General features: G+C 36.0%; 2 protein-coding genes and 1 pseudogene across 2 annotated transcripts; all 3 read left to right on the forward strand.

The window, feature by feature from the left end:
- The first annotated feature begins 1,019 nt into the window (after window positions 1-1,019).
- LOC145906864 (NACHT, LRR and PYD domains-containing protein 14-like) lies at window positions 1,020-4,874 on the forward strand. Its single transcript, XM_082994336.1, has 5 exons — window positions 1,020-2,645; window positions 3,579-3,731; window positions 3,956-4,117; window positions 4,470-4,631; window positions 4,836-4,874. The coding sequence occupies exons 1-5, from the start codon at window positions 1,020-1,022 to the stop codon at window positions 4,872-4,874; spliced, it is 2,142 nt and encodes a 713-aa protein (XP_082850462.1).
- Window positions 4,875-5,204: 330 nt separating this feature from the next.
- Window positions 5,205-6,453, forward strand: LOC145906795 (uncharacterized). The gene is made up of 3 exons (XM_082994243.1): window positions 5,205-5,267; window positions 5,791-5,952; window positions 6,330-6,453. Exons 1-3 carry the CDS (start codon window positions 5,211-5,213, stop codon window positions 6,432-6,434), a joined length of 324 nt encoding a protein of 107 aa, XP_082850369.1. The 5' UTR covers window positions 5,205-5,210; the 3' UTR covers window positions 6,435-6,453.
- A 2,074-nt stretch (window positions 6,454-8,527) lies between these two features.
- LOC145906865 (uncharacterized) lies at window positions 8,528-11,966 on the forward strand (annotated as a pseudogene).
- Window positions 11,967-12,385: the final 419 nt, after the last annotated feature.

Raw genomic sequence — 12,385 nt, forward strand, 5'->3', positions numbered from 1 at the left:
TCTTTTTGTCAGTTCTTCCACACAGTGTGCCCCATCTTTATGAGGACATGTGGGCGCCCAATGCATGATAGAATCACAAATGCTACATCTAGTGGGACGGCCCGATTTGTCGGGAGGATTTTGTTTACTTTTAAAAGTGTTTCTCTTTGTAAGAAACTTTGAGCCACCAATATAAGATTCCTCCTTAACAGATTAAAAAGATTCAGGGTTTTGAAAAACCCTTTTTAGAGCTGACTTCATTGTACAAAATTTTAATTCACTGCCAACTGTGAGAGCCAACTGTCTTTCACTTGGGCCTAAGTTAGCACCATCTAGCAGTTTGAAGGCCAGTATAGTATCTGGAAGTTACATGTCATGCAACGTTAGCCGATGGTGCAAGTGAACTCTAAGACATAATCATTCATTGACATACCTGCTTTTTTTAAAGAAGCTTGTAAAATTTGTACATGCAGAATATGCATCATCCACTTTTTCTGTTTTGAAGGCAAGAAGCTGTACACTATAAGAGTTGCAATTGTTTGACAAGATTCCAAAATATATGTAGCTAATCGCAAATATTTATCTACTGATAAAACATTGATGTATATCTAGCAGTGCAAGGCCATTACAGATTTATTTTTAGTAGGTACTTTGTTTTTGCATTTTTTTTTAAATAAACAGTTCCGCGGAAGTTGTTCGATTTTTCGCGAGTGTAATGCGCTACCTGTTTTTAAAGCTGAATTTACATGCGGTAAATCTCCGAAAAAAAAATTCAACTGCATCTAACGGCTTCATTAATTAGGTCCCTAAACCAAACACCCCCCTCATATTTTTTCTAGATCCGCCACTGCTCTAGGGGTATCTTTTTTGACGTATGCAACAAAATTTTTGAATGATAAGCAAAGTGGAGCCAATAATATGAATTTAAATGAGCTGCACACAGGGTCACTGATTTGACCTGTTATGTGTTTTGACCTATTGATGCAGTCAGTCTGTCTGCAGCTCAACAAGACATTTATAGGTTTTGTTGCTTATATCACATGTTTTTAGTTGAGGATATCAAAAAAGAATTACGAAACCATGCTGAGAAGGAATCTTCATTAGAATGTGGTGGAGAGTATGGGAGGATTGTGGATCCAGTTGAACTTGTCCTTGCTAAATACTCTGGGGGGTCAAATTCTGATGAAACAGATCCAAAAAAACGTCGAGAACGGTTGGCTAAGTTAATAAATCAAGGAAGTGGACTCAAAGATGACATAACAGTGGAAAACTTGTTTGAAAGTGCAAAACTTGAAGCACAAGATAGAGTTAAACACAAAACATTGAGTGAAGTGAATGTTGATAAATACAGCAAATCAATTGCAGTTGTTGGTGTAGTTGGTGTTGGCAAAAGTACTTTAACCAAACTCTATATCAAACATATATTAAACAAAACAAATGTACCAAATTCTTCTTGGGTTTTTTACATTAAGATGTGTGAAATTGACCCAACTAAAGAGTGTGATTTATACACACTTCTGTTTGCCCCGCTAAGTCTTTCATTAAGCAAAGATGAGAAACACAACCTGATCCAAAATATCGAGCTTGACCCTGAAGTGAGGGTCATTATAGATGGTTGGGATGAAGCTGGCACTACAAGTTTTCAGGATGTTTACAAGTTAAATTGTTTCGACCCAACAGCCAAACCCATTGCTTGGTTGTTGAACATTTTAAATGGAACTCTACTTCCACATGCTTACAAGCTTGTGACATCCCGAAAATCAGAGTTTATGGATGTCCCCTTGAAATACCGACCAGAGTTTGTTGTTGAAATCTTAGGTCTCAGCTCAAATGCTCAGAAACAACTAACTAAGCGTGTTTGTGGTGAACAACATGAAGAAGTTCAAACCATGCTACATGATAACTGTACACTGTTAGAAAACTGTGGTGTGCCTGTGAAAATGCTGATGATCCTTCAATACTTGCTGCAAAGAATTGAGTCAGGAAACGAAAGTACAGAACCGATTACTCTTACTGGTGTGTATGTTGCCATGCTAAACAGATACATCCGATCGGAGCATTGTGACTTTCCTGAAAATGTAGATGTTGTAGAACAGCTTGCGGGTTTGGCTTGGTATGGATTTTGTAACAAGAAAACAATGTTCTCTGAAAGTGATTTAAAGGAGTTCAAAATTCCGTTGAGGGATCAACAGTCATTTGTTGATACCAATGTTAAATCAGATGAAAATCTAACTATGAAGATTTTGGAACATGACAAAATAAGTTTCTTTGTGCATCGCTCATGGCAAGAACTGTTAGTTGCACTCAGGCTTGTTCTCTTTATGAATTTGGATGAGATGAAAATGCATTTAAAAGATGCTCACAAATTGGGGGAATGGGAAAATGTTCTCACATTCTGTTTTGGTCTCTGCAATGATGTCATTTTTAAACAGCCCATGAAACTGACCCAATTTGACCAAAAAAAGGAAACGATTTTGGGAAAGCAAGGCATTTTGTCTGATGTTGTTGTAAACATAGCAGAACATCTCCAGAATGTGCCAAACATGGCAGACTGGTTCCATCTTTTTGGATGTTTGAATGAACTAAACAACAAGGTCATCACAAGAAAAGTCAAACCTTATTTACTTTGTGAATATGACATAGTAGGATTAACTTCGCCCTCGGATGTAAGAAATTTCCGCACAGTTTTTAAACATTGTAAGAAATTTCCACGTTTCGAATATGTTGAATTTTCTGTTGTTGGAAATGGATTCCAAAGTTTTGCAGAATTTGTGGAAAAACATGAGATTGAGGTTAGTTGAGGTTTTCAGTCAAACTTTTAATGCAGAGATACTTCACTTGTTGACTGCACAAACCTATGTTTAATCTAAATTTTATATATATTACATGTTTGTGATTAACATTGCTTAGTCGCATCAGTGTATATTTTCTAATGAGTTGAATGCCTCCGGAATATGCACTGATATTAACTCATAAATGTTCAGCCCAGAGCTTGGCAACCCCTGACATGCTAAGAACCAGTTAGAATCTTTTGTAATAAACCACATCAAACTCGAGGTCACGAATGATGGCAAGTATTATTTTTCCCTTCCAAAACACATAAACCAAATTAAACATCACAATTTTTTGTGAACTTGCAAAGCATACAGAAACAGTCAAGTGCACAAAAAGTTTGAAATTTATCTTTATTTGTGTATTTTTCCCTAAAAAAGCTTGTGGTTTGAATTGAGTCAAAGTGAAGAGTGAAACAGCCACATGGGGCTCCCAGAGTCATGGGTTGTTGACCTCTGGTTTAGCCAGTGTGATTTTTTGTTCCATATGAATTTTTGTCATAAACATTTGTTCCCGTATTAAACTTTTTCCGCTGTAGATTGATGGCCTATTGTTAGAGAAGTGGAATGACGAACAAGCACGATATCTAGCAATGTGCATTCCATTCACAGAGGGACTTACATTGTCTTCAAACTATCACGACACACGATGTTCAAAAACATTGAATTACATTAAGGACTCGCTAAAAAATGGACGTCCACATGAGGTTTAAGCTTTCTTTTATTAATGAGTGTTTGTATATTCTGTAGTTATTTCTTTTATTTCAGCTTAAATTCTTGACTCTGAATGACTTCAATATAAGCAATGATGATCTTCTTTTGGGTGAAATTCTTCATTACTTTGAAGAACTTCAAATTGATAGTTGTAAAGTGACTAAAGTGGACAATCTTGCCACTGCTTTGGCCAAACTAGATACACCTGTAAGTCTTATTATGTTTCTGTGATGTTTCGTAATGTAAACACATGTTATGTAGTATTTGTACTTGCAAAAATTGAATAATAATGCCAGATATCAACTTACTTTATAAATTAAAACCAATGCAAAGCACACTGCCATGCTACATTTTGACAGCAGGCTATGGGTACAACTGTCTTTAATTGAACTCACTTTGTCGCCTATAAACCCAATTTTGTTTACTTTCAGATGAAAGCATTTTCTCTGCAAAACAACAACATCGGAAACTATGGAGCAAAAAAGATTGTAAAATGTTTGAAGAATGTACAGAAACTGGACTTGGGTAAATGTGGAATCACTCCAGAAGGAATTCCGTATTTGTCTTCGGCTTTGCTCGAACTACCAGATCCAGTAAGGTTTTGCAAGAATGTAATTTGCATTCAACCAAACTACTTATGAGAAAATTAAACTACCTGTACAATATCTTGCTGGTCGAGATGGAAAATGACACTGATATGTTTATTTAGTTTTGTTTAAAGTTCTGCGAACCCAGATATAAAAAAACCCAATCACAACCTTGTATGTGATCTTGAAGCATTAGTTTGAGAACAGGAACTTTTTTATTAATAAGGATCATTACAGCATATTGTATTGATAACTATTAAAGAAAAGTTCACTCCTGCAAATTTAGCCTGAAAACATCAATAGTTATTTTAAGCATACATAGTGTTTTTATGTTGCATTCATACTAAATATTTTTTAGATGGAATCCCTTGATTTTTCTGGAAATAACATTGGGAACTTTGGTGCAAAAGAAATAGCAAAACATTTGAAGAAAGTACAGGGACTGGGCTTGAATGATTGTGGAATAACATCAGAAGGAATTCCACAACTGTCTTCAGCTTTGCTCGAACTACCAGGACCAGTAAGGTTTCAGTTCTGTTTTAGTTCACTGCTATATTCTATAAATACAGGTTTACAAGCTCAATGTTTTACTTCTGAGAACATTACATTAGTATCACTTTCCCAATAAAGCAGTGATTTCACTACCCACCTTCTTGAATGATATAGGTTTCATGCACTTTGACTCTGACTTAAAATTCATTCAAGTTTAATTAATTTGCTTCAGAATCCAGATGTTATTGATTACAATATAGAGGTACACTGATATGATTATGTAGTGTTGTTTAAAGTTTGACAGAGTGATAACCCTGATATGAACAAAACTTGAAGCTTTAGTTTGATAACAGTAACTTTTCTTATTAATAATGATGTTTACAGCATGTTGTGCTGATAATTATTAAACAAAAACGTAAATGCAAATTTGGCTCAAATCGTCAATAGTTATTTAAAGCATGCATAATTATTTTATGCTGCATTCATACTAAATATTTTTTAGATGAAAGAACTTTACCTGAATACAAATAACATTGGGAACTCTGGTACAAAAGAAATAGCAAAATGTTTGAACAAAGTACAGAGACTGGACTTGGGTGATTGTGGAATGACAGAAGAAGGAATTCCACATCTGTCTTCAGCTTTGCTTAAATTACCAGATCCAGTAAGGTTTTAGTTCTGTTTTAGTTCGCTGCTATATTCTGTAATTTACAGGTTTACTAGCCAGACTTGTTACTTTTGAGAACATTACTTTGGTAATATTTTCCCAATAAATTTATTATTATTAAAGCTTTCAGAACAACATGAATGGGTTTTAAGCAATCTAACTTTCATGAATGATGTGAATGGGTTTCATGCACTTTGACAATGATTCAAAATACTAAATTTGTGTCAGAGTCAACATTTTATTGCTTACAAGAGGACACAGATGTGTTAGTTTTGCTTGAAGTTTAACATAATGCTAACAGTGATATGAACAAAGCTGCTCACAACATTAATTTTTATCTTGAAATCTTTAATTTAGTAACAACAATCTGTTGCTGATTGTACGCACATATCTGTTCACTACTTGATTTGTGTTTATTATGACATAGCTCTTTTTATATTTAAAAAACAAAATAATTAGTTTGTTGTTTGTTTGCTTCACCAGAAGTTGACCTTTAAATATTAGCTTGAAATATTTTTAGATTCATTTAGTCGATTTATCTGGAAACTCTATTGGTGATATCGGCTGCAAAAAACTGTCAGAAAGTTTGATTAATGTGGAGAGCCTCATTTTGTTTGGATGTGGAATTACTTCTATTGGATTAAAAGCATTGGCAGAAGGATTGTCAAAGTTGGAAGATCCAGTAAGTTACTATAAGTGGAGTTCCAGCAATGAGTAGAATATCAGTGTGTTAGATGGTGACTTGACTAAATTTTATGGCTAGTTGCTGAAGTTTATTTTTGTGTTTGGAGGTTACTTTGTGTTTACAAATACTGAAATTAAACATTCAAGAGTTTTACAACTAAGCTGGAGTTTTTACCAATTTGCTACAGACTAATTTTCAGTATTGGTGGAATTTCAGTATTGTGCGACAAATTTCATTATCTTAGCAGTGCAATTCATTATAATTTAAAACAAATTTAACTGATTACATGTTTACTATTCATGCTGTAAGTTCACAGTTTGTCAATCATGTCAGATTAAAGTTTATGTTTAATCACATCAAGATTTTTTTGTTAGATGAAAACATTGAACATTCATAACAACGTGACAAAGGAAGAAGCAAAAAATATTTTTAGGGACGTCAAAAAAAAAGTAAAGAATTGGTCACTTTTGTTTCAATGAGTCCATGATGATTAACAACACTGTTTAAAGGAAAATCAAACATAAAGCCTTTGTGTCCAAAGACATTAATTTATCATTTTACATAGAAATGATTTTCTTATCTGCTGTATAACTCTTATGCAGTGCATAACTCTTATATGCTGTATGACTCTTATGTGCTGTAAAACTCTTATGTGCTGCATAACTCTTATGTGCTGTATAACTCTTATGTGCTGTATAACTCTTATGCACTGCATAACTCTTATATGCTGTATAACTCTTATGTGCTGTATAACTCTTATGCGCTGTCTAACTCTAATGTGCTGTATAACTCTAATGTGCTGTATAACTCTTATGTGCTGTATAACTCTAATGTGCTCTTTAACTCTAATGTGCTCTATAACTGTAATATGCTGTAAAACTCTAATGCGCTGTCTAACTCTAATGTGCTGTTAAACTCTAATGTGCTGTATAACTCTTATATGCTGTATAACACTTATGTGCTGTATAACTCTTATGTGCTGTATAACTCTTATGTGCTGTAAAACTCTTATGTGCTGCATAACTCTTATGTGCTGTATAACTCTAATGTGCTGTTTAACTCTAATGTGCTGTATAACTCTTATGCGCTGTCTAACTCTAATGTGCTGTATAACTCTAATGCGCTGTATAACTCTTATGTGCTGTATAACTCTAATATGCTGTAAAACTCTAATGCGCTGTTTAACTCTAATGTGCTGTATAACTCTAATGTGCTGTAAAAATCTTATGTGCTGCAAAACTCTTATGTGCTGTATAACTCTAATATGCTGTAAAACTCTAATGTGCTGTATAACTCTAATGTGTGCTGTAAAAATCTTATGTGCTGCAAAACTCTAATGTGCTGTATAACTCTAATATGCTGTAAAACTCTAATGCGCTGTCTAACTCTAATGTGCTGTATAACTCTAATGTGCTGTAAAAATCTTATGTGCTGCAAAACTCTTATGTGCTGAATAACTTTTATGCGCTGTCTAACTCTAATGTGCTGTATAACTCTAATGTGCTGTAAAAATCTTATGTGCTGCAAAACTCTTATGTGCTGTATAACTCTTATGCGCTGTATAACTCTAATGTGCTGTATAACTCTTATGTGCTGTAAAACTCTTACGTGCTGCAAAACTCTTATGTGCTGTATAACTCTTATGTGCTGTAAAACTCTTACGTGCTGCAAAACTCTTATGTGCTGTATAACTCTAATGCGCTGTCTAACTCTAATGTGCTGTATAACTCTAATGTGCTGTAAAAATCTTATGTGCTGCAAAACTCTTATGTGCTGTATAACTCTTATGCGCTGTCTAACTCTAATGTGCTGTATAACTCTAATGTGCTGTAAAAATCTTATGTGCTGCAAAACTCTTATGTGCTGTATAACTCTTATGCGCTGTATAACTCTAATGTGCTGTATAACTCTAATGTGCTGTATAACTCTTATGTGCTGTACAACTCTTATGTGCTGTATAACTCTTATGTGCTGTATTTGTTAATGTATATATTAAACTGATCAATTGACTTTGGATTTGATAGCAGCCTTTTTATCAGGAGTCAGATATACGGCAGTATTATTATTTTGTGTAGACGTTTTAAATGACGCCCTGCATAAAATTTGGTGAACCCGACGTGATATTTAAATGGGCATTTTAACCTTCTGATTTAACATTTTTTTGCGTGCTTTAACTATGTCGCAAAAGGCTTCTGCTGTAATTCCCCAAATAATAGAAAGTGCGATCAAATGAAAAAGGGGTTGGAAAGTCGAACCCATTGATAACGCCAGGTAATTTCGATGCTATATCTCATGCAGCTACAGAGGCAGACATGAGTTCGCACAACAGCGATTATGTTGATGATTTACCAGGTAACGATTTGTTGCGGTTTAAACGCTACAGGCAGTGCCGCGCCGCATTGTTAAACACGATTATTACGACCGATCACTGCAAATCCCGAATCATCATATTCTATAGCTCCAGCCTCGCTCGATTCCCTGGAATTAGTGACCAGGTCGCCTCCATGTTTTTGCCTCGGGATCAGGGTCCGCACCGCATTTTCCCCCTAACTGAACTGCACCTTTCACACCTATGGCAGCGAAAGTAAAATTACCCTCAATATGGCAGGATGCTGTAAAGTTGTGGTTAGCGACCGTTGAAGGTATTTTTCAGAGCCATCAAATAACATCTGACGACGAGAAATTCAACTTAACCATTTTTCCCTCAATCAAGAACAAGCTCAACGGGTTGGTCACGTCATTTTGGGTAAGGTTGGTCGTCGCTCTTGTGGTGATTTAAAACAAGCGCTATTGAAGGCATTTGATAGTAACCCCATAACTGAAGTGCATGAATTATTTCACGACCTTGCGCTGGAAAATAAGCGTCCAAGTGTACTTTTGAATCGCATGAAAGTTCTCTTGGGCAATTACAAAGATTTGACTATGGTTTGTCAGTTGATTTATTATTGCATAATCAGGGCATCGATTTTTTATTGCGTGTCGAACATCTTGAGAAAAATTGTCGTGCGTGTCGAATAGCAAAAATGTCGTATCTGGTAACTAACGCATGAGAACGACCAGGCTTATTTCGATTACAGAATTGTTGTACTTACATCACTTTAAAATAACGACAAAACAATTAAAAAACCTTGCATGTTAAAGTCTGCTATGTCTCTTTTAAGTTCCGATTGTGTGAAAAATGGTACTTGTTTCGTAACAATGCCACGTGTTCGGTAACAATGCTCTATGTTTGGAAACAATGGTTAGTTTTAAGTTTAACGAGCTTATTCACTGGACGTAAAAGCAAGTGCTGGTTGGTTTTTGCATGGATTTTGTCCAAATATTTATTACCATTTCGTTTATTTAGCCATCTAAACAGAAAAAATTATTTTAGGTGGAGTTCCCAAACGATGATGCCATTAAGTTTTCAACACTATGTAACCGTTCAGTTAAATGCTGTTGTTTGATAGTGACTCTAAATACAAATTTCTTCCTAAATAATTGTTTGCGGTTTGAAATTAAACGACTTATACTGGCACCAACGTCTTCGAACCACATTTGCCACCAGCATGTATGGCAAAAAAATGACAATTACATGTTAATAGGAAAATCTATGTGAATGTGGCAAGATTGGCGTGACCGATATGTAGGCTTCATAAGGTTGTTATAGTAATTTAATTGATGGACAATTGTTGATAACTACAGCGTTTGTCTGTTCATGGTACTGCATACCGGTAACTTAACATTTATCCATGCCGCCCGTGTCGAACAGTGGCGTCACATGTCGAACACTTAGAATGGTGAAAAAGGCATAAATCGACACCCTGTACATAATGTTATTTAGCAAACCAGGTAAGTTTCAGTCACACCAAGTGGTTAATAAACAGCATGTTCCACATAACGTCTCGGATTCCAAAAACATTTTTGCCAGCTCTCAAATGGTAATAAATGATAACATAGAGAGGCGTCTAAGGGAAATGACCGAAGAGTTACAGGCGTTAAAATCGGCTCAAACTGTAAATTCTGCAACTCCTGCAACTCCCCGATTTCAGGCACCAAGAGGGCAAAATGGCGGATATCATAGGTTCGGAAACTTTGCCGCACGCAACAACAATTACCGACCACCACAGCGCCGAGATTTTACTGCTCGACCACGCCCGAGACAAACAAACTTTAATGGCGGACGGGACTTTCAACGACCCGCGCTTTTCACAGGCGCCACCTTCCGACTTTTGTTATTATCACAGCAGGTATTGGTCGCATACATATAATTGTATTCCGCCATTTTCTTACAATCATCAGAAAAACGGTCAGCGTCCCTCTCATTATGGGTGAACATAGTCAGGGGCGTCGAAAAACATTCTAGTACTTTCACCATTTTTGATAAAAATCATAAAACTTAATTTTCTTGTAGATACTGGCAGTGCTTTAAGTCTTATTCCCCGCAACTTAGCGCGTGAATTTAATTCTAGTTTACCTGTAAAAATGAAATGCGCGCTGGGTAACGAATTTCAATCTTATGTGGAAATATTATCGTAAACTTACCTAAATGATGTAAACGAACAAAATATTGTGGGGTAAATTCAAGATTCTATACCGCATATGAGGAAGTTATGTCAAATTACGCAACTCGTATTCAGAAACATAGTACTTAAGTCGACGCAAAGGTCCCTTTCTCCTGTAAAGTGACGCATTCTCTATAGTTGTCTTTGCGCCCTTGTACGAGATCCTAACGAGATGTGCTCGGAAAATCATTTCTGTACCGAGTTCCTCGCTCGTAAACGCCTCGTTAAAATCAATTTTAACGAGCTCGGTTGTTTAACGAACGTTGAACTTTTCATCATGCCGCCCCAGGTAACTGTTTTTAAGTTGCTAACTTTTCGTCACTTGTACCTTCAAACAATTATTTTTATGCAACTTTTTGAAACTTGATCTTTTGGAAATACTTGAGGAATTAAATTCATATTTCTCGTTGTGAAATTTGTTGTCCAAAAAACAGCTTGGATTAATTGAATATCCTCATGGTAGTTTTTGTTAATTTCAAATCAATTTGATTCTTGTTGTTATTTTCAGATGGAGAGTTTGGATGTTGGGTGGAATGTAAAAAAAGAGGACGCTAAACAAACTTTTCTGAAGGTGAGAGACAAGGTCATGGATTGGGGGAGTCGTTTCAAGTGATCACCAGCACCCACCAGTAACAATGTGTGAATATCCAACATACACAGTTTTTGAGTGGAATTTCTTCACTTTGACAATGTTTAAACAAAACATCAACGCAATCTTAACTTCGAACACGTGCTTTCGTTCAGCTGTTGTTTCTACTTTCTGTGTGGAATTTTGGTGTCTTTTCTATTCCACAGTATTCTCGCACTGTTTGTTTGCATGGATCACATCTTAAACGCCTGTATATGACGCATGTTAATACTTCCTACGTTGTCAGTGATAAAGTCATGTGACCAGTTTTAAGCCAATCACATTTAGCTGACAACACTTGAAAGCTACAATTTTTCCAACCCATTATGTACTGTTGCATATACAGCATTAAGGTGTTGTGCATTACAACCGGGTATTACTGATCAGATAAAGAGTGTGTGTCAGAACAGGCTGTCGGTTAATTAACAACTGCCAGTCGGCACTCGGTGCCTGTATACCATGCTGTGAACCGCAGGCCAATTAAATATCCACAGTGTTTACCTTCGTGTTCAACACTAACTGGTAACTCTCAATAAAGCTTGTTTGTTATTTTTATTGTTAATTCGAACTTTTGACACATGACAATACTCCAAGCTATTATTGCTTGTTTATTATCCTCAGATTTTCTGTCCTTGTTGTTATCGCAGGGCTTGAATAAAATGTCACTTGCTTCATTGCAACAAAACCGAAGCTGTTTGTCACGCAAAAAGTTTGATGAATACGTGACAATTTATATTAACGTGAAAATATTACCTGATAACATGCCTAGGAAACTTAACCATTGTTTGTTCGAGTATGTCTACAGATTACTATTGCAACAGTTCTACGATCTCCATTGAACTACAGCGCACACTAGAATGCTACGGTACGTTCGAACGATATATCGATACGATTGTTTCGTGAAGACATTCGGAACGATTAAAACGGTTGGGAAAGAATATCACACGAAGGACGCGAATCACATGAATACACAACCGTTGCTATCGCTACACTTTGAAATGAAACACGCTTGACAAGACGCTACCTAAGAATGCTTTTACCCACAAACCAATGGAGAGAGATTTCGAAAAATGGCAACCTTAGTCCATAAATGCAAACGTTTACATGCAACGTAAAATTACGCTGCACCCATGACGCACGTACATCAGCTGACAACCACTAACAAAACCTTTTCTGAACCTGGGGGCTCCTGCATCAAACTTTATTATTCATTGTTATTTTTTGTTACATTTTGTACCAAACTTTAATTACGTCGCAT

The sequence above is a fragment of the Ascidia mentula genome, chromosome 6 (genome assembly GCF_947561715.1).
Source record: "Ascidia mentula chromosome 6, kaAscMent1.1, whole genome shotgun sequence".
In the NCBI taxonomy this organism is placed as follows: domain Eukaryota; kingdom Metazoa; phylum Chordata; class Ascidiacea; order Phlebobranchia; family Ascidiidae; genus Ascidia; species Ascidia mentula.